At 46.2% G+C, this 22,240-nt stretch overlaps 1 protein-coding gene across 1 annotated transcript in view; it reads right to left on the reverse strand.

The window, feature by feature from the left end:
* Nucleotides 1-22,240, reverse strand: part of Cd99l2 (CD99 molecule like 2) — an 88,194-nt gene that overhangs the window by 5,191 nt on the left and 60,763 nt on the right. Inside the window, exons 6-8 of the mRNA XM_013150942.3 lie at nucleotides 16,609-16,668; nucleotides 966-1,004; nucleotides 599-718 (exon numbers count right to left, since the gene is read on the reverse strand). Of these exons, the coding sequence (XP_013006396.2) occupies nucleotides 599-718; nucleotides 966-1,004; nucleotides 16,609-16,668 (219 nt within the window). The remainder of the gene's footprint in view (nucleotides 1-598; nucleotides 719-965; nucleotides 1,005-16,608; nucleotides 16,669-22,240) is intronic.

Here is a 22,240-nt window from a genome sequence, read left to right on the forward strand (position 1 = left end):
AGCACCACCTGCAGCTAGCCCAGTGCACACCCTGGGGCCGAGAGCAGCCCCCACCCTGGGCAGAGGGTAGCCCTGGCCAATATGGACACACTGTGCCAGACGTCCTAGTATGGCGCTCGGAGACAGGGTGCCTGCCCTTTTCTGTTGGTTTTTTGAGTCAGGGTCCCACCGTGCTGGCCTTCAGCTTACTATGTGGCCCAGGCTGGCCGTGAGCTCATGGTGACTCTCTTGCCTCAGCCTCCCCTGTAGGAAGTGCTTGGGATGATGGCTACGGGACACAAGAGCCGGCCTGGCCTCTGTAATTACAGCTTCTCCGGCCCTCTGCTGCTGCTCAGACTACAGCCCACAGCCCAGCAGGTGCCAGGTGCAGGGGGGGCGGCCGCAGAGGGGGCAGTGCTGGGCTGCTCCCAAGTTCCTGCCCCTCGGCCCTCCTGACACCCAGGGATTAAACCGTGGGCCTGAGGGGAAGCGAGGCTGCCTGCTCGAGACCCGAAGGGTGGGTGCCCTGGCTCTCTGGACAGTGCTCTGGGCTGTGTCCACTAGACCTCCCGGTGTCTTTCCGTCCTGGTCACCACCCTGCCCCGCCCCGGGCACTCACGCTGGATGCTGAAGCAGAACTTCTTCTGCTGGTAGGAGATGTAGCTGGACACGGCGCCAATGAGTGCCATAGCCAGCGCGCTGGCCATTCCGGCGATCGTGCCTGTCTCCACGGTCATGCCTGGGGATGGAGGGGCGCAGGTTCAGGCCCAGAGCACAGCTCCTCGGGAGCCTGCCCCCCCACCTGCAGCCCTGGCCCGGGAACAGTGACACGGTGCCCCTTGGGGCTACCACATGCCTCTAGCCTCATGGAGTGACTTCCCTTTTGAGAAGCACAAAAGGCAGACATGAGGACAACAAGCCTGTCCCACTGTGACCACAGAGCCCTGCATTCATCTGTGCAGTAAGGTCACTATGCAGACACTCACCGGATCCAGAGTTGTCGCTGACACCACGGCCATCGTCACCTAGAGGGGGACAGAAGCACTCAGTGCCCGGTCAGTTCAGGGCCTGGCAGAGTGGATGACAGTAGGCTAGTGACAGGCTATAACGAGGCCGACTTTCATTTGTTTTCTGAGGGCAGGGTCTCACCATGCAGTTCAGGCTGACCATGTACTCACTCTGTAGCCCAGGCTGGCCTCAAACTAGCAGAGGCCCCTCCTGCCTCAGCCTCCTGCATGCTGTGATGACAGGCACAAGCCACCACTCAGGGCTACGAGGCCTCCCATCAGTGTGGGGGTGCTTGCTGATGGGTCACAGGAATGGTCTTTATTCAGCTGAGGCAGGACAATCACGGGTTTGAGCAACTTGCAAGTTTGAGCAACTTAGTGTGAGCAACTTGCAAGACCCTTGCTCAAAATTTTAAAAAGCTCTGGAGCTGGAGCTGTGTGTGAAAGCCTGGGTTCCGTCCCCAGCACTACTCACACGCACTCATGTACACAGGTGCACACACACAGACACAGGTGGACACAGGCACGAAAAGCGTCTGGGAGGAGACAATGAAAGCAGAACCGGAAGGGGACTTTGGCACCGGGCAGCACAGGCCACGGCGCCCACGGTCAGGGCAGGGCGCTTCCCTGGGCTCCTCCACAGAGGTCTAGTCACTGGGTTTCCAGCTTTAGACTCTGGCTGAGTGACCTGAGCTCTGCTTTCTCTGAGCTCCAGGCAGGTGTCCCCAGGTTGGACCCTGGTGAGGAACCGGGGCAGGGGACTGGCACTCGCACGTGCGGCAACAGTCCTGAGGACGGCACCACCAATCCCTGCTTCCCTCTAGGGGCGCCACCTCCTTGTCTCCCCTATAGGACAGGGTGGTGGCCCAATGACAACTTGCTGGTCTCAAGCATTTCTAAGTGCCAGCCTTAGAAATGAGCTCCCAAGAAAGAGGAAACGATGAAAGCACGAGAGGATGGTTCAGGGCGTGTCTGCATGGGACTGTAATGCCATCCCGCGGCCAGGAACCCTGCCCGGAGGAGAAGACTGTCAAAAGCCACGCTCTACCACTGAAACACAGCTCCAAAAAGGGACACCTAAGTTCTGTCACAGCTTCAAAGGACATCATCAGGAGAGTGAAAGGACAGCCGCTGCGAGGGGAAACACTGGCAAGTGACAGTCACACCTTGGAAGAGAGCTCATGAGGGGCTGGGAAGGAAGGAGGCGCCTCCTAAGGCGCTGCTGGCCATCAGACAGTGTCCGGCTGCTGGGGCCACCATGGAACAGACATGGGACAGAGTGCCACAGTCTGAATGTGGAACTTGATCCCCAGGGTCGCGAGTGGTGCCCCTTGAGGGACTGGGGCCGAGGGACAGAGACTGGAAGCAGTCTGACTATGACACCCCAGCCAGGAGACCAGGGGTGTCTGGCCAACCCCCAGTCCGTGTTTGCACACACAGCACCGCAGCACCAGCAACAGGCCAAACACAGACGTGCACCAGGCCCAGGGTCCCAGCAGCACCATTCTCAGCATGGAGGAAGTAGAAAGGAGCCGGGCTCATGGGCTGGCGCCTGCGTAGGTAAGAAGGCTGGGGAGGGTCCCCAAGCCCCAGTGCAAAATGCTTCCTTAGGCATCCAGTCGCAGCCATGGAGACAGCCGCCAGAGGCCAGCGCCTCCTGTCGGCCCAGCCTGACCACGCCTGCCTGCCTGCCTGCCTGCCTGCCTGCCTGCCTGCCTGCCTGCCAGAAGGCTCCTGGCTTCCTGCTGCACTCCGCACGGGCTGGGGGAAACTCAGCTGAGGGCTGACTGAAATGGGCAGAAAAGAGTACCGCACTCAAAGTCCAGTTTGGAAAGGTCAGCGCAACTCTAACGGGGTCTTTTGTTGCGCTGTCCTGGCTGCCTCTGTCCTGAACCCATTTTACATTTCCCTTCCACAGCCCTTTCGACTTCGGGGAAGAGGTCACAAGGTGACAGGGCCAGGGAACCTGAATCATCAGGTGGGTGTTTTTAGGAGCCCACCTTTCCGTGGGTGGCCCTGGGTGGCAGCATTCACCATGTTTTTGATCACACCTCATGAAGACCCCAAGGAGGACTCCACAGCTGCAGCAGGAAGGGGCAAGGAGGATGGCGAGGGGGCTTCACAGTCACGTGTGTTCACTGTAATGCTTTTAAAGACACTAGCACTCACCGCATCACCTGGTCACCCCATGGCTCGGTGTGGGGACAGAACCCCTGGCACACGCTCCAGAGCACTGCGGTGACTCTCCTAGACACAGAGGCAACCAGCGAGTGTCTATCCTATAATTTTTGGGAAGTTTTCAACAAGCGAGGTCTGGCCACCTTGTCCACAGCACAGGCCGGATTGGCCCTTCCCAGTACAGCAGGTTCTGTGTCCACAGCGCCCACCAAGTGCCGTCTGTACGGTCATTCGGGTCCCAGCTCCTGGTCTCCCCAGGGTGAGGGACTCTGTGGCCACAGCACTACCAGCCAGAAGGACCAGCAGCCGCTACAGAAAGCAGAAGCCACCTGAGGAGATGTGGGAGCCCAGTGAACATGGGTCATTCCCTGGAAAGGATGTGGTGACATCTGCTTGCCACCAGGCATTGTCACAACTGGTTCGGTGGATAGGAGAGCAGCCTACTGTGGTGTTCTGGCTCCTCTGCTCCAGGTGTCACTGCCAAGTGGTGACACTGTGGCACTCGGCCGTAGGCCTCACTTTGGTGGGTACCCTGGCTGCTGGTACCCTGCTGGCCAGGAACAGCCATGTGGAAGCCCGGTGGATGCTGCAGGCTCCCGGCGCAAACACAAGGGCAGCGCACAGGCCCTTCTCCCCTGCAAGGTGCATCCTCAGCTGCGACAGCAGGGTGGCTCTGCCCACAAGTGTGTGTGTGGGGGGGTGGAAGGCTGGGGACATTTGGGAGAGTGCTGGACTCCCTGCAGGCCCCAGCTCGGGCTCCCAAGTATTTTAAGGATGTGGTTTCATTAGCTTAAAAAAAGTGGCTGCAGAAACAAAATAAAACCTTTACAAAATGCAAAGGAGAAGAAAAGCCCTGCTCCGAGGGACCCACAGTTAGCAAGTCAAACAGAGCTGAGAAAGGAGGCCCTGGAGGAGATGACCCTCACTGCTCTCTCAGGATTGACAGGTGGCAGTCTACAGGGGCTCGAGCCCTCATTCTCTTGTCCAGGAGGAAAGCCCATGTGCGCGCACCATGCTCCGGGTGTGCGCTGCAGGGACAGAGCTGCGGCTCCAGGGAGCCATGGTCCTCACATGCCACGGGGCCCAGAACCAAGGGTCTTGTCCTAACCACTCAGAAGCCCAGTTTCCTCACATGCTGTGACACTTCGGAGGACAGGAAGAGATCCAAAGAAGAGTGCTATCAGGCTTCCCTCTCTCTAAAGGCACCAATGCCATCAGACAGCTCTCAGAATCCAATGTCCCCATGCACGCCTCCAACCACACCACACACAGGCTTCCGACATATGAAGTGGGGCACACTGAGTCCATTACAGAAAGGGATCTGGGCAATGACAGAGTAAAAACAGAAGTGTCTTCTTCAAGACTCAGTAACGAGAAAGAACAAAGAAAATGTTATCTATCAACATGATGAAATGTTATGCAGCCAGGAAAAAGCCTGCTGGCTCCTGATAAAATGTGGATGGACCTCAAGGACTCTGTGCTGAGCAGAATAAGCCAATCCTGAAAGGCCACCTTGCGTAACTAGGGCAATCTCTCTCTCTGAGAGAATGCCCCACAGTGCAGTTTAAGGGAGGGGTGGTCCGTCTGGCTCACAGCTGTGGAGGACCTGGTCAATGATCAGCTGCTGTTCCGAGGACCAAACAGCATGGCAGAGGGTGAAGTTCCAGGGCAGCCACACTCTCACAGGCACAGGAAGCAGAGCAGAAGTGACTGCAGGCAGTAGAGAGGTGGAAGCAGACAGTGGCTGCTTTAGAGAGAGTGCTTCGGTGTGGGATTGCTAGGATGCAGACATGCGTGGTAACAGGGACAGGAGGCTGGGCCGCATGGAAGGGCACGACCTTGGGGACCACAGCTGGCCCCTAGCCCTGCACTCCATGTCCTGCCTGCCAGGAGGCGAGCAGCGATCTTCTGCCACACTGTCTCCTCCTTGGAACAGCTGGCCACTGAACACATCTTCCACAGCTGGGAGCCAGACAGACCAGTCTTCTCTTAAATTGTGCTGTTGGGTGTTTCTGTCACAGAGACGAAAGGCTGGCTAAGCCAGGGAAGATGGAAAAGTCAATGTGAATATGTTTTAAAATGGTTACAATGAGTTGGAGCACACCTGTCATCCCACCTCTGTGAAGCTGAGGCAAAAAGATCTCAAGTCAAGCCCAGCACAGGTAGCTTGGCAAGACTCTGTCTCAAAATAAATAATATTAGTAATAACAACAACAACAACAACAAAGGGTTGATGTAGCTCAGTGTGAAGGCCCTCAGTTCAGTCCCTGGCACCTTTCTCTTGCATATACAGAAGATTAAAATGGTACATTTTACATTATGCATTTTACCACAATTTTCTAAATGAAAAAAGGGTTTTTTCATATTAAAAATGTTTAAAGCCAAGCAGTGAGCCTTAGATGCCTGGAAGACACTGTGAAGGCCTGGAGAAGAGGAAAGAACAAGGCAAGACACTGTAAAGGCCATCTTCATCCTGTGCCAAAGAAAGACCTAATAAAAACGTTGTAAGCGGTAACAAATATAATCCATGGTTTCCTCAGACAGGCACTATACATATTGATAATTAGCAAAGAGGTGGAAAAAATCTTAAAAGGCACATAACACAGGAAAAGTCATATCCCCTGAGCCGTTCTCAACTTGGAATTCTAGTTCATTCAATTTTGAGTCCATTATACAGTTCGCAGTCAATAGCTTCTGATTCGGACATGGAAGAAATAAAAGTTCCCAGCTGAGATGCCTGCCACCAAAATAAAGTCCTTAGAGGGATCACCCCAGAAGGAGCCAGGGCCCTTACAAAGAACATCCCACAGGGCTCTATCCAGACGCTTACAGCTTTTAAGAGGAGAAGGACTTAAGAAGGGAAAACATTGCTACTCCAAGTGTGGTTAACAATGGAGTCCAAAGTCCATTTACTGTGAGACACTAACAGAATGTTTCAGATATATACTGATTGACACCTTATGATATCAAATATGTGTCACAAACATGCCTGTCTCCTGCTCAATGCCTTCATTTTGATGTAAAGCTAAACACTCGTTTCACAGCAGGCTCATATAAAAAGTACAGATCCTAATCCACGTCCAGTAGTAAATGAGGACATGCTTTCTGGAACAGAATATACGCACACCTTGAGGAACAGATTCATGTGCTGAAGAGCTAAGCTATATTCACAGTTGGCAGATTTTTAAAAAGGACATGGGCAACTCTTCCAGAGGACGGAGGTCCAAGCAGTCTTTTTTACACATTCTCCAAGGCTCCCAGGAGCCCTTTACTCAATTTATGGCTAAGTTACAAAAGCCATTTGTAGGCAGGTTTCAAACACAGAAGCTGCAGACATTTTAACTCAACAATTAGCCTATGCAAACACCAATCAGGACTGCAAACAAGCTTCACATCCTGTAAAATCAACTAATCATTTAACAACATATATTCAAGCTTGTCAAGATATTGGAACTGAATCGTAATTGTCCTATAGAGGACAATTAAGATGGCTCATGTTATGGCTGGTTTTGCAAATGCAAAAAGAGGGTAATGTAAAATGCTTTGGGATACAGTAGAAACAATCGCAGAGTTCTTGCTGGATCTAACAGAACAGATGCTGCAGCTGCAGTGAGGCAAGGGAAAGATGCCTCTGCTATAGAAGACTCAGGTCCTGGGCCTGGACTCTGTCCAAGATGCCAAAAAGGGAGGCACTGGGCCAAACACTGGCATTCCAAATCCCATAAGGATGGCATACCTTGCCAAAAAATGAGACAAGAGCCTTTCCATAAGCTGGACAAAAAAACAGAGGAAATATAACCGTGAGTTAAACCCGGTATAAACATGCTAGCAGATTCCACAACATCAAAGGTGTCACCCAGAGAGATATTAACTCACTCACCAGGGGAACAATACAAAGTGCAGGACTAGCTCTTCCTACACCTTACACTCTCATTGGAGGTGACCAGCCTACCCCAATTCCCATGGGAATTTGGGGTCCCACATGTGAAGGAACAGTTGATCTTATACTGGGAAAGGTTTATCTAAATTTAAAAGGAATAATTATCATGCCTAGTGTGATTAATGGTGGTTGTTGAAATGAGACACATTTTTGCATGTGCTGTGGATCCCTGGGTTTTTGAATAGGGACAAAATGTGGTGCAGCTGATTTTGCTACCTACAGAAAAGCCTTCTTTTGTGAAGTATAGACAGCTTATGAGGGAGCAAGACCCTCAGAACAAGACTACCAAAAGAAAAATTTCTTTTACACAGGAAGTGACTAAAAACAGGCCTATGTGTTTTATACAGATTAATAGTAAACACTTTAAAGGACTGATAGACACTGGCGCAGATGTGTCAGTAATTGCTGTAGAACAATGGCCCACCATGTGGCCAACACAAAGTGCTCCTATGTTCCCCGCAGGCTGGAAACCCCTCAGCGTGTCTTACAAAGTGCCTCATTCTTGCCATATGAGAAGCCAGACCAACAAAAGGGTTTATTTTTACCATATGTGGCACCTATTCTGGTCAACTTGTGGGGAAAACATTTATTACAAAAATAAACATTATTGACTAATGATGCTGATTTTAAAGCTAAACAAACAAGCTCCAATTCAGAAATTAAACAAATACATTCAGATCCTAAAATTGAATGATGGTTAAGATGGGATATTGAAAGCCGGGCGTGGTGGCTCATGCCTATAATCCCAGCACTCAGGAGGCTGAGGTGGGAGGATCGTTGCAAGTTCGAGACAGCCTGGGCTACAAAGTGAACTCAAGGCCAGCCTGAACTGCATAGCAAGACCCTGTCTCAAAAAACAACAAAAAATAAAAAAAGATGGTATATTGAAAACAAAGGACTAGGAAAAAACTTATAGAGAATCAAAAAGCCTGTTAAGATTATACTTAAAAATGACAGGTATGGTGTCAGATATCAACAGGCCTTGACAAGGGCCACTGATGCTTCTCCCCCTACAACAGCTCTGTCTTTACAAAGGAAAATGAAGGAGAAGCGAACTGATTACACAAATCAGCTGAGAAACAATTACAGCTAGGACATTTAGAAAACTCAGCCCTTGAAATACTCATGTCTTTGTTATTCCAAAATAGGCCAATGGAGGTTGTTACAAGATTTAAGAACTGTAAATTCCTAGGTAACACTGCAACCAGGACTGCCGAATCGACTGCAGCTTGCAGACACTGGCCTCTCATTGTAATTGATTTTAACATTCCTTTTTACCCTGCAGATAGGCTACATTTTGCTTTTTCTGTGCCTAAACAGCCAATGCAGTGGTATCAATGGGTCATATTACCCACAAGGAATGCAAAATAATCTAACCTTGTGTCAGCTTTTCATGCTATAAGTCTTACAGAGAGTTAGACAAGCCTATCCTTCTGCATATGTTATTCATTATATGAATGATATCTTGTTGGCAGCTCCAATTAAAGAACATTTGTATGATTTGTTTGCAAACACTAAACGAGACTTAACATCTTCTGGATGCTGAATTGCTCCAGACGAAGTACAATTGTCCAGTCCTTACTATTACCTGTGAACACAAGTGACTGACAAGGCAATAAAGCCACAAAAGCTACAGATTTCTCAAGATCATTTAAAAATCTAAATGACTTTCAAAAATTATTAAGAGATATAAATTGGGCAAGGCCACAATTGGGTATTGCTATTTATCAATTAAAACCCTCATATAACACTCTACAGGGAGATCCAGCTAGTGATTTCCCTTCTAGTTTATCTACTGAAGCTCAAAAAGAACTAGCTTTAGTTGAAAAAATATTATAACAATGTCATTTGTAGAATGAATACAAATTATTCTCTTATTCTTTACATTTTAAATTTTCATTCTCCTATAGGTCTCATAGGGCAGTATTACAATAAACAAATTTATTCTATTAAGTGGCTTTATCCTTCTAATCAGTTAATCAAAACCTTACAACTGTACTTAGAACAAATTGCCAAGGTTGTTACCATAGGAAGGATAAGATCTAAACAACTCTTTGGTATTGATCCTGTAACAATTGTATTGCCTATAGATTTAAGTCAGTATTTGAACCTGCTAGAACAAGCTCTATATTGTCAAGCAGCCTTTACAGATTTCATAGGACAAATTGATAATCATTTTCCCAGTGATCTTATCTTTTAATTTTTCTCAAGCATTCATGTATTATTTCAAAAATTACTAAATTTGAACCTATTTCTGATGTAACAGTTTATTTTACTGATGGCTCATCAAAGGGCAAGTTTACAATTTGGAGTAAGGATTATCAACAGGTAATAAAATTTTAATTACAAACCTATTAATGTAGTGACTCAACCTGTGCAGTTTACCTTACTTAGTAGCTCAAGAGCGTCACCCTACGGTCAACTCTAAATCTGCCTCTATTTAATTTGTCTCAGGCTACAAAAGGCAATTTATAATCAAACAGTACTCTTTTATATGGGTCACATAAGGGTACATTCTAATTTATCTGGATTTTAACATATGATACACTAATTTCTTTTATTATACCATTTAATGAAGCTAGACAATATTATTAATGCCATCATCAAAATAGTAAGGCTCTAATCAAAGAATTTCAATTACCCAGGTCTCAAGCAAGACAAATTGTTATGTCCTGTCCTGTTTGTCAAAAGGTTCCTAGGCCTGTGCCACCAGAGGGCAGTAACTCCAGAGGCTTAAAACGTATTGATATTTGGCAAATGGATGTCACACATTTTCCTTCATTTGGCAAGCTACAAGGTATTCCTGGGTCTACTGACACATATTCTCATTTAATTCACACAACTCGTAGCACAGGAGAAAAAACACAGCCATGTCCACAACACTGTCAGCATTTGCTTCTATGGGTGTCCCATGCACCATAGAAACTGGCAATAGGCCTTCATACATAAGCAAACCATCACTATCCTTTTTTTTTCAACTATGGCATATTAAATGCATTACAGGAATTCCTTATAACACTCAAGGATAGGCAATTGTAGAAAGAGCACCTCTGTCTCTTAAAACTCAAGTAAAAAAAAGAGGGAATATAGTTACTCTCACAAGCACAGTTAGATTTAGCTGTTTTTAAATTTTTAAATACAGCTGCACACAATAAATTGATCCCTGTGGAACTTCATTGGTCAGCATCCACTGATGATGTTTACCATAGGGCTCAAGTGCTTTGGAAAAACATCAACACAGGAAAATGGGAAGGATCCGTGTAGCTAATAATGTAGGGATGAGCTTATGCTTGTGTCTTAACAGGGGATGGATCCATAAAGTGGCTGCAATCCAGGAATATATGACCCTGGCAAGAGACAGGGACGATGCTGGAGGCAGTCCTGCATGATGGTCCACTAATCTAGACTCTCCAGGGGATGAGTTTAACCAATGAGACTCACATCCAGAGACCTGCCAATCAGCCAGGAAATCCACCTCCAGCTCCCCCAAGGGAACAGAAGTGAGGACAAATGATCCAGTGCGGCAACACCCAAGCAACAATTGGCGAGGCTAGAGATAAAGTTACCAGAAGGAGAATTCTAGCAACCCCTGAGAATCTTTTGGCTGCCTTAATGGCTCTGCTGGCAGAATCTGTATGTATAACATCTGTCTGAGGAGTCGAGTATTGGCCTTACGTCCCTAATCCACCATTACTTAGACCCATCACTCGGGCAGATTCTCCACCTGAGTTTTATGAACCAGACATGACTCACCCTAAATTAGATGCCATTCCAGGCCCAGTCATCCCTATTGATATGCCAGACAAGGCAACTATTAATTATACTTCACATTTGTCTTTCCACCACTATGTGTTTAAAATGTTAAAATTCAATCAAACCATTGCCATGTTGCTTACCCACAAACTTGGGTGGGGCACACTTTAGAGCAACTGGTTATTATTACCCTAAGAGCCACACCTACCCCAGGAATTATGACTGACTTATGAAAGCCAATGATACCTATTTGCTCTGTAATTAGTTTTTTTAAAGATACATGAAGATGCTGTTTGGCCTTGGATCACTTTTCAGGCTGAGGCACAAATCAAAGGAAAAAATGGACAACATGAATTTATTGATTAGAGCCCAGGGGGAGAAATCACTGGCAGGGTAAAAAGTACAGACCCATGGCTGATCCTACCTTGGTCATATTCAGGTAATGTTACTAAACAATCTCTACCTGTGCAACCTGTAAGTTGGACCGGATTGGGGCTCGGTAGCCCTATGCCACACTTACTCTATAGTGGACAAGTGGGACCAATACAACAGTCTTAATGGAAATTGGCCCTACCATTCACAAAAGGAAGTATGTGTCAAATTGGCAAAGGTGTAAAATCAAGTAATAAGGAAGTTCTTAAATTAAAACATCACAGGACTGTGAAGTCTTCTATTTACATTTATCATCCTTATGTACTTTTATATGGCACTGTATCTTGGAATGCTAATTCTTTTAAGTGCTCAAAATGTACCTTGAACCACTGTGTAAGACCAGGTGCTGTTTATGGACAAACATTATTAATAATGGGTCACATGTCAGGAGTTTGGATCCCTGTTAATCTCACTGAAATATCATCCTACTCTTTGGTGTCACATTTACTACATACACTAGTAAAACATCTAACCCACAGGACAAAAAGAATTCTTGCTTAAATTATTACAGGAATTGTGTCTCTGGTCTCCTAATTTCCAGTGTGGCTTTCTTCAGTGATCATCACACATTCTGTACAAATGGCTCATTTCATAGATAACTGGACAAAGACTGCTGATGAAAATGGAAAATAAAACATAACATAGATGCCAAATTACAGACACAGCTTAGTATGCTGGAAACTGCTGTGTTATGCATGGGAGACCAATAGAGAACCTACAACTATTACAACGGTTGAAGTGCCATTACCAGGCCACTGATTTCTGCATAACTCCCTTGCCTTATAATAAATATTTACACCCTTGGGAGGATATAAAGAAACATGTACAAGTAGCTTCCATCAAAATATTATGATATCGACGTTCTCCAGAAGGAGGTGTTGTCAATGTTCCAACAAACTCAAAAATTTGATGAACAAATCCAGGATTGGGACAAATTTTCTGATGTCTTAGACCAATTAAATCTATTCAATCATCTGAAGGTACACTTTTGGCTTTATGTTGGAATGCTTGGAGTAATCCTTTCTCCTTATTCTACTCATAGTCTGTCAAAGAGGAGCCATAACGGGCCAAATGCTAGACACCACAAACCACAGCTTATCATGATTCAACTCTTCTTACAAAAACAAAAAGGAGGAATTGATGGAGCCCACTATGAAGTGGCTCTGAGTGGGATTTAAACTTAACCAGTTGGCTTTCTATGTTTCCCTGTGAGTCTGTCCCAGGCCTAGGCCCCTTGTCTGGAGATGGGAAGCAGATTCATAGTAAGTGAATCTCTGTGAGTCACTGGTCCTGGCTGAGGCCTGTAGTGGCCTGTGCGGCCAGAGATACCTCAAAGGGCAAGATAAGGCCACAGCTGAGGACACCTGGACCCAACCCCAATTAACTAGAGACTGCAGCTGCAGGAATCTCACTCCTGCGGTCTCAGTCCCAACGTAAATGCCATCATGGAGAGAAGACACTTCTCCTAATTTATACCTAATTGGTATAAGTTACTATTTGGAGAAATCTTTGAACTAACTCCCAAGGTCCTGCTCAGTTCCCACACTTTCCTCAGTATCCCCTCTTTTTGAAGACCTGTGTAATAAACACAGGTTGCCCAGAGAAGCTTTTTGTCTCAGCCCATAGTCTCAAACTGTGCTAGATGGTTTTGGTCCTCCTGGAGCCCTAAAATCGCACTACTTGTCTCATTTATTTAAGCCTTTACTACACACTCATTTGGAAGACTGGGGATCTTGGCCAGGTCCCTGATGTGTGCACAGTGCATACATGCTTACATGTGTGCATACACATTTGAATGTGCACACACGCACACACACATGCACACATGTATTCACATACTCAACATTATTTCTCATTAAGGAAATGCAAGTGAAAACTACTGCACATCTCTTAGTCTACAATTTTAAAAAGCTAATAGTGCCAGTTGCTGCTAAAGGTGTGAACAACAGGAAGTGCCATTCATTGACTACAGGGGTGTGGGGCAGGGCAGTCACTGCAGAAGGCAGCTGGACAGATGCTTGGAAAGGTAGCACAGACCCATCAGACGATCCAGCAATCCCACACCTACATGAGCTGGGACAAAAACTGCACAAAAATCTGTGTGGCAATGTATATTCGCACTTATCAAGACAGCCTTCAGCCAGCCCATGGCTGGGTACACATAGAAATTCTGTGCACACGACACTGTTCAATGACAAAATAAAGCAAACAGCATAAAGCTTATCACTGAGAAGCCATCAGGAAAGTGCATGTTCTAGGATTCCAATGTACGGCCTGGGGAAGGTGGGCGCATGGAGACAGGAAGCACATCAGTGGCTGCACAGAGCAGGCACACTGGACTTCTGGCAGGAATTGTGCAGAAGGGGACCATTCTGTCCTGTGCCTTATGGGGAGACATGAGAGTTCAAGCCTTTGTCAAACTCATAGCACAGTATGTCACTGTCTATGAGCAAGGGACCAAAAGAAAGCACTGGCAGGTGGGTGGGGACACCTTAGATGGAATATGCAGTTGGACACCACTGGAAATGTGTGGTGTGGCTGCAGCAGGCCAGCAGGGACGAGCTGGTAGAGGTGACTGGGAAATAGAATTTGGCCTCAAGAGTAAAGTCAAGACAAGAGAAGCTGGACAAAGGTGAGGCTCCAGCTGGTAACACTTTTCAACATGGGACAGGTTAACAATCAGGACACTGCCACCCCGGGAACCCTGCAGACTGGGTGACAGGTCACGGGAACCTGGACCCTAGCTGCCACGGTGTTCCTGCAAGGTGGGGTCAGGGCTGGGGCCCTCACAAGAGGTGACATGATGAACTCGCTGTCTGTCCCTGCTCACCACATGAGAAGACAGACTCATGGGGCACACACCAGCTGGCACCCTGTTTGTGCCCTTGAAGCTGTACAACTGTAACAGGTCAGTTAAGGCCTGAGCAGGTGGTACTACACTGCAGCCTGAGCCGGTGACAGCATGTGGGTAAGTGTACAGCAGCTGCTGTATGGACCACTGCCTGCTGCGAAGCTGTAGAAACGTGGGCACCACAGAGCAATGCACAGATCTTGGCTTCCAATACCTCCCTTCCTGCCGGCACAGAAGGACATGCTGGCCTGGACACACAGGCCACAGTCCCCCAGGCAGTGATGGGTGCCAGGTGTCCAAGGTGGGAGATACATTCATCTGGTCTTTTCCCACCGACACCCAGAAGGTGTTCATAGGCAATACCTCCCCTCACACTGTGCTAAACCAGCACATCTCAGGGTCCTGTCCTGTGCACATCATTAATAGGCCTTGGCCTCTCACTTGTCCTTTGTGCCTGGACACCTGGTTTTCCTCTTATTGACACCAAGATGACAGAGGGTGTAACTGAAGCTAACAATAGATCATTCTTTACAAGTTCTAGCATGAGCCCAATTAGACTCTCCTAGTACTTCTGCTTGGCTGAAACAAGTCCCTTCATGAGGAAAAGACAACATGTCCCTCAGACTTTCAACCTGGCCTCAGCTCTCATCTGCAAATGCCTTTCGTCACCCAGGGGTCACTGGATAACTTGTTGGCTTTGCCCTTTAAATGCTCCACATTCCCCTAACACCGTGGGCCTGGTGCCGAGACCTGCAGGTCTTTTTCCAGAGACAGTACCATGGCAGGTATTTCAAAGCACAGATTCGACTCCGCCTGCTGATGGGAAGAGATCACTGGTCCTACGCAGATGATACCCAGTTCACTCGAGAAAACAGCAGCTGCTATGGTCACAGCCAGGTCTGCAGGGCTTTGGGGTACTTCAAGAGCCAAGAGTTACAGCCACAGCTTCCATGCCCACATGCCATCATGACCATGAAAGTGCTGGCACAAGTCACAACACTGAGTTGTTTCACCATATGAACATGTCTGGCTGATAACCCCCCCCCCACCTTAGGGTCACATGTGATGTATACTACAATGAAAAGGTTTCCATCATTGGTAGTTTAAAGAGAACATAAAATATGTGCCTTGGAAGCTAGGAAGCACACACATATAATCCCAGAACTTGGGAGGCTGAGATAGGAGGATCACTGTGAGTTGAGGCCAGCCTGAACAAGTGAAACCCTGCAGCAAAAAGACAAAAAAAGTGTCTTGGGGAAGATGTGAGTATTCAGGGAAAATACAGGGACACTCTCACTGCGGACAGAATCATTTTGCCCTGTGACTGCTGACAGTTATTCCTGTGCACATGTGATGACATTTCATCAATTTTCATGCACACACAAACACAGAAGTACATGCCGAGCCTGAAAAACTTGGAGTGAGGTCTGTGGCTTCCCGGTGGACAGTGTGCTGCGCTTACAAGAAGATGCAATCTTCAGGGCATCTGGGCTGAAGGACATGGGAACTGGCCCAAACTATCTGCACAGCATCTTTTGAGTCCTACATCACACAATCTGATCAAAACATATGGTGAATGTTTCATCGCTTTAAAAAATGTATTATAGTAAAAGACATATTGCCAGTTCGATCCCTGGTACCGATAAAAAAGAAAACGACAAAAAAAAAAAAAAAAAAAAAAAGACACATTGCCATGAGCACAATCCTCACAATCCTCCCCCTTCGCTTTCAACACAGCCAGCCCATCATTCTTGGCACCTGCAGCAGCTCTGGTGCACTCTTTCCTGAGTGTCTTTAGTTGTGTTGTTCTGGCTGCCTCCGTATCCTGAATGGACTCCAACCGTTTGCTTTTCACAGTCATTTTGACAATGTGAAAGAGCCAAGTCACATGGTGCCAAATCCGGTGAACAAGGCAGATGAAGACACGGCATCCTGTTTGTGCGGGCTGCCTTTCTGTTGGATGGCGCTGGGCAGCGCATTCCCTGTAGTTCTGATCACACCTTGCAAAGAATCTTACAAAAGAGGACTTCCAGCACTGCTTCAGGAAGTGGCAAGGACAGTGGGATACGTATGGCCAAAGTGGCAGCTGGAGAGTGGGGGGATTTTGAGAGGGATCAATGGCAACGTGTCTTTGACTGCAATCACTTAAATGTTCAACCAATATTTTGATCACACCTCATATTTCAAACTACAGAAGTATTTTAAAAGCCATCTTAAACAAATGTTTGTCACAATGCACACTACTCCTCCGTGTGCACGAGCAACAGGCTCCAGTTCTGAGCAGACTCTGGGGAAGGAACACCAGCCAGGTGGCAGGCTGGCCTAAGGAGCCCTGGGACATGTGTGGCTTTGCACCCAAGGGACACATGACTTGCACAGTAGGGTGCCTGGGGACATCCTCTCCTTTCACAGTGGCTCAGTTCACCTTTGCAACTAGAAGGCACAAAAGGACAAAGCCACACTCCTACCTTTATCAGGTCTGTAGCCATCGTTTTCTAGTATGTCTTTAAGGTCTTTGTCCGAAAACCCTAGAAAAAACAATATGCACATTTCAGTGACAAAAACACATTGGCAATACACCTCTATGCATTAATGTTGCCCTCAAGGGCGCTGGAAACAGAGCTGGGCAGCCTGGACTCCATCTTCAGAATCAAAAAGAAAACAGTTCCTTGCTGAAAGTGGCAAGGTGCTCAAGGATGTCCCCTGTCAGTGTCACCTGCCCCATAAGCCATGCACCTCTTCAGTGGGCGTGATACAACTAGGCTCTAGTATACAACAGAGGCGAAGAGACAAGGCAAAAGTAGTTCATGTATATTAAGCCAAGGGTGCTATGCTAGCTGCTGGGGAGGCTGCACCAGAAGGATTGCAAATGTGAGCCCAGCCAGACCCAAGCTCAAGAATACAAATACAAATACAAATACAATTACAAATACAAATACAAATACAAAAGGTTATCTAACTCAATTCCCAGTATCCCCACTACTGAAAAAAAAAAGATAAAAGGTACACTGATCAAAAGGAATATTACTGTGAGTTAGCATCACATCATCAGATGACTCCTTTAAAAGCAAATTTTGGTTGAGTGTGGTGGCACACACCTATAATCCTACCACTTGGGAGGCTGAGGCAGGAGGATTGCTGTAATCTTGAGGCCAGCCTGGGCTACACAGTAAGTTCAAGGCCAGCCTGCACTACATAACAATACCCTGTCTCAAAAAAACAAACAAACAGGGCTGGGGATTTAGCTCAATGGTGTAAGCGCCTGCCTGGCAAGCACAAGGCTGTGAGTTCGATCTCTTGGTACCAAAAAAACTCTCCCAACCACCCCCATGCGCCAAAATAAAAGCAAATTTTGGCTTTCCATGAGTTCAAACACCAGAAACAAAAAAGGTAGTCTCTTTTTTCCCTGACCCCAACTCTGTGTCTTTGTCTGTCTAACTCTCTTCTGCTGGTGTGGAAGAAGCTAGGCTGAAAGGAAAGGCACTCTGTCAAGAACCAAACAAACTCGGAAGAGAAGCCACGCAGATGAGGCCCCCGCCTGGCCAGTGCCTGACTGCCACATAGGAGTCAGGTGCCTAACTGGCAGCAGAGGCATGGAGGCAGGCAGATGAGTGCTAACTCTGAGCATTTCCACCGACTTTTTATGAAGCAGTCGGAGATTCGTGGGGAAGCAGAAGACAGACCTGGACTGTGCAAGGTGGTGGAATAGAGTTTGCCAGGGTGTTGTGGGCTGTGGAGCATGCCGGAAGCCCGCTCCTTCAGTCAGTGGGCTCCAGAGACCTCCCCCGCGGGGACGTAGGCGCTCTCGGGTGTGACTGTGCTAGTAACTGACAAAGGGGCAAGGCCGTCCATGTCTGTGGGGCTGAAAACCTCACATAGGCGCTCCACTGCCTTACTTTACCCATTAACTTACACCAACCAACAGTCTGTGCATAAGGTGAAGTGTTTAATTACTGGGGAGTAGGTTAGAGCGACCCTTTCTTAAATGGAGCTGAGTTTATAACTATTATACAAGTCTTAGCAAGAAGAAACTGGATTTCAAGGGAATAGATTTTGTTAGTTCAGAAAGTCTAAAGACAATTCATGCATCCTTAAGTATCGGCTTAATAAGAAATTGGATAGAATTTGATTTAAATGGAATTTTTAATTATGTAGAGAAATTTTAAAATGAGTCAGTATGTGGTTACTGTGCAGGTGCTAAGGGGAAAATTAGGATCCTAGAAAACAAAGGAATGAACTTGCCAATTCAGCAAGTCTAGGGATTTTTAGATTTCTGTATTTCCAAAATTAAAGGGGGCTAGGTAAAAAAAAAAAAAAAACTTGGTTTTATTTGAAGTTTTAAGTGGTTGGGTTTTACAATTGACCTACTATGAGTGCCTCTTGTTTTGCAGGTTTGGCAAGAGTAAATCCACGCACATTATGGTGCATGGAGGTAGAGGGTTTCCGGAAATAATTTATAGTGAGTTACAAGTGTGTGCATGTACATATGTATAGGGGTATGTGTACCTATGCATAATGTTTGGAGTGTGTGTTCACATGTGTGCATGTACATGTGTACATGTGTGCATATACGTGCCTATGTCATGCACTGTTACATTTAACAAGCATGAATTAGTAGCTTAGGGCTTTGATGCAATATCAATGTAAGTCCAACTACAAGTTGGACAGCTATACTGAGACACAGCATTCCCTCAAATTAAAAAACAACCAATGTATGACCCCAGAGTTACATGCAACTGAGTGTCAATTGGTCATGAGTCCATGGAGTTCTTACTTAAGGGGAACATGGGGGCCATCCTAGGTTGAGTGCCCCTGATGTGAGACCCAGATGCAAAGCAGAGTTTCAGGAAAGAACCCTCTACCCAGCCTGGCCTGGGAGCAAGAAGAGGGCCACATCCCTTCCATCTTTCACAAAGATGGAAGACTAAGGGCTGAGAATTGTTTGAGTTGTGTGTGCTCTATATAATCAGTGCTGTTATGTCCTAGGTAACAGCAATGATGAAAGACACATACTTAGGAGTTCACATATGGTCAGTAACTGAGAGGCAAACTAGAAAATTACATGGGCTATATCCTATGGAGTAGTTTTACATACATGCTCATGGGCATGGAGTAAACGTCTCGATGTTGGTCACACGTTTCAAGGATGATAAAACATCGAATAGTTGGTGCATTAGAGATGGGGAAAGGAGCAGGGCATGAGATGTGGTAAAAGATGAATTGTTATCTTCTCCATACTTATAACACTTTAACACCGAATGAGGGAAGGTCAGGAACGGGTTAAGCAGAACTGCAGCTTTGGGTGCTGATGGAGTTCTGAGCTGGTCCCTTGATCTCCCTTGGAACAGTGCTTCTCCATTTCTGACCAGACCAGAGTAAGCGGCTCACACAGTGACGACTCATTTGACATACATCTAACAAACTTGTTAATGGTGTAAGAATTAGAATGATGAAATATTAGAAGCTACTTGTCCAAGGGATGTCCAAGGGGTGTCGGCCTTGCTGACCTCTGGCTCATGTAATACCTGCTACCAGGTGTCGGCCTTGCTGACCTCTGGCTCATGTAATACCAGCCGTACAACAGGCACGGCTTAGTGGGTGGATAGTTACACTCCACTGTTTAGATGAGCGGGCTACAGGGATGATAGCTAGAGTAAGGGCTGAAGTAACAGGGGTTAACACACCTCTGTGTTCTCTGTGGGGCGATCATGGGATTGTGTGTGCAAATAAAAGTGTCACTCTATATGGGGGGAGTCTTTGGGGGCTTTGGGGTGTACAGTTAGTTATCTGGGTAACCTAGAAGGTCAGGGGGCAATAGGACTAGTATTGGGTAGTGCTAGAGTTATGAACAGAAAGCCTTGGATACCTCTCATTGGACGGAAGCAGTAGAATGGAATGTTGTCAGTCTGAGCTTATTTATACTGGCTGGGTATTTTGATGGTGGTGTATGGTGAAAAGGTGAATTATTATAAGGGCTACAATGATGAACGGTAGGGTAAAGTGGAATGCAAAATATTATGTCACACTTGCTTTATCAGCTGAGAATCAGCCTCAGATTCATTCTGCCAAGTTAGTTCCAACACAGGTGATAGCTGATAGTAGGTTAGTAATAACTTTAGCTTCTCACAATACTGTTTATTGGGGCTGAGGATATGGTTCAGCAGCATAAGCACCTGCCTGGCTAATGCAAGGTCATGAGTTCGATCCCCGGGGGAAAAAAAAAGAAAAGAGAAAAGAAATTCTATTAGTCCTCATGGTGGGGCATAACTTATAAATGTTGCAGCTATAACTGAAAACAGCAGTACAACTCCAATAATTCAGGTCTCTAGAAAAGTGTAGGAGCCATAATAAAGGCCTCATCCAACACACAGAAATAAACATATAAATACTGCCACTCTGTCTGCATGAGGACCATGGGATTCAGCCCTAGTTCACATCCAGGCAAATATCTATAGCGGATGAGAAAGGGGCAGCTGCACCTGCTGGGCAGTGTCCGGCCAGAGAGAGGCCACTGATGATTTATAAGACTAGGCAGAACCAGAGCATGGAGCCCAAGATTTTCACCATGTGGAGACCTTTGATAGGGCAAGTAAGCCAGAGAATAAATAGTTGATAATTTGAATTAGGGGGTGAGTTATTTAACGTTGGTCATTAACATTGCTATAGTTTTTATCCAATGGTTTTTCATGTCATTTGTCACGGTTAAATGCCTTGTGGGAATTTTGACTATATTCTTTGTGCTTTTATTAAGTACTCTATATATTACAAATTTTGTAAGTTTTTCTTCAAAACCATCACCTATTCATGGAGGACTGGGTTTAATTTTAAGTGATGGGATTGGGTGTGCTATTATATTAAATGCTGGTGAAAATTCCTTGGGCTCGATATTTTAATTTATTTAGGGTGATATTACTGGTGTTGGATTATGCTACCATGATAGCTACAGAGAAGTAGCCTGAGGCCTGAGTTCTATTGTGGTTATTTGAAGTGTTTTGTTAGTAGGTTTATTAATGGGATTGTTGGTAGGTTTTGGTGAGTATGATGAGTTGGAAATTACTATTGAACTCAACAGTCAGGGGGCTAAGTAATTTATGATGAGGAAGGGGTTTCTTTTCTTTGTGAAGATACTATTACAGTGGTTGCTGTGTACAGTTATGGTTTTTGACTAGTGACTATAGCTGGCTGATCATTATTTGTAGGTATTTTCTTGCAATTGACATTACTCATGGAAATTAAATTACTGAAAATAATGGCAAGATTACAGAAATAAAAATGAAAGGCAATATGGCTTCAAGAAATAAAGCTTCTAGTTTTTGACTTGGGGTGACAGCTAAGGCAATAGTTTGAATGTCAGAGGTACCAGGGGACTATTTTTCAGTCAGAATAAGTTTACAAGGGTGGATGCGGTGTTCTGAGTAGGCACTAAGTGAAAAAATTTTGCCCTAAATGGGATGCTGTAGCGGTGGGAGGCACTGGGAGGCAAAAGGTCACCTTTTCTGCCCCTAGGCAATTTACCTGTGATGTGATATGAATTCCAATGGGCTACCTGGGCATCAGTAATGCCCCTTAGGCTCCACCCCAAACCTAAGCTACACGTATGCTCCCACACCACGTGTCCGGCAGAGAGAAAGCCAGACCTCAGTGGTGGTGGTAGGGGGTTCTCCACATTCTTGGAATAAAGACCAGTTTACTTTATCTTTTGTCTTCTAACTGCACCAAAAACTCTTTCAGTAAGTTTGTACGCGGTGACAGGTGGTGAGTGATTAGCGAGAAACATGCCAAGGGGTTACAGATGTTTGAAGTTTTTGAGAATTTAGAAACCATTCTTTCTTTTCTTTTTTGTTTTTGTTTTTTTTTTTTTTTTTGTACCAGGGATTGAACTCACAACTGTGCACTTGCAAGGCAGGCGCTTATGCCGCTGAAGTAAATCCCTGGCCCTAAGAATTTAAAGACTGTTGGTCATTAGGTTACTTTTTTTTTCCAAGATAGGATCTCACTATATACAGTTATTTAGGCTGGCCATATTTCCCTATATAGCTCAGGCTGGCCTTGAACTCAGGATGATCCTCCTGCCTCAGCCTCCAAGTGCTGGGATTACAG

This window comes from Cavia porcellus, unplaced genomic scaffold, assembly GCF_034190915.1.
Source record: "Cavia porcellus strain 051 isolate PalLab524CR breed Dunkin Hartley unplaced genomic scaffold, mCavPor4.1 scaffold_3, whole genome shotgun sequence".
Lineage (NCBI taxonomy): Eukaryota > Metazoa > Chordata > Mammalia > Rodentia > Caviidae > Cavia > Cavia porcellus.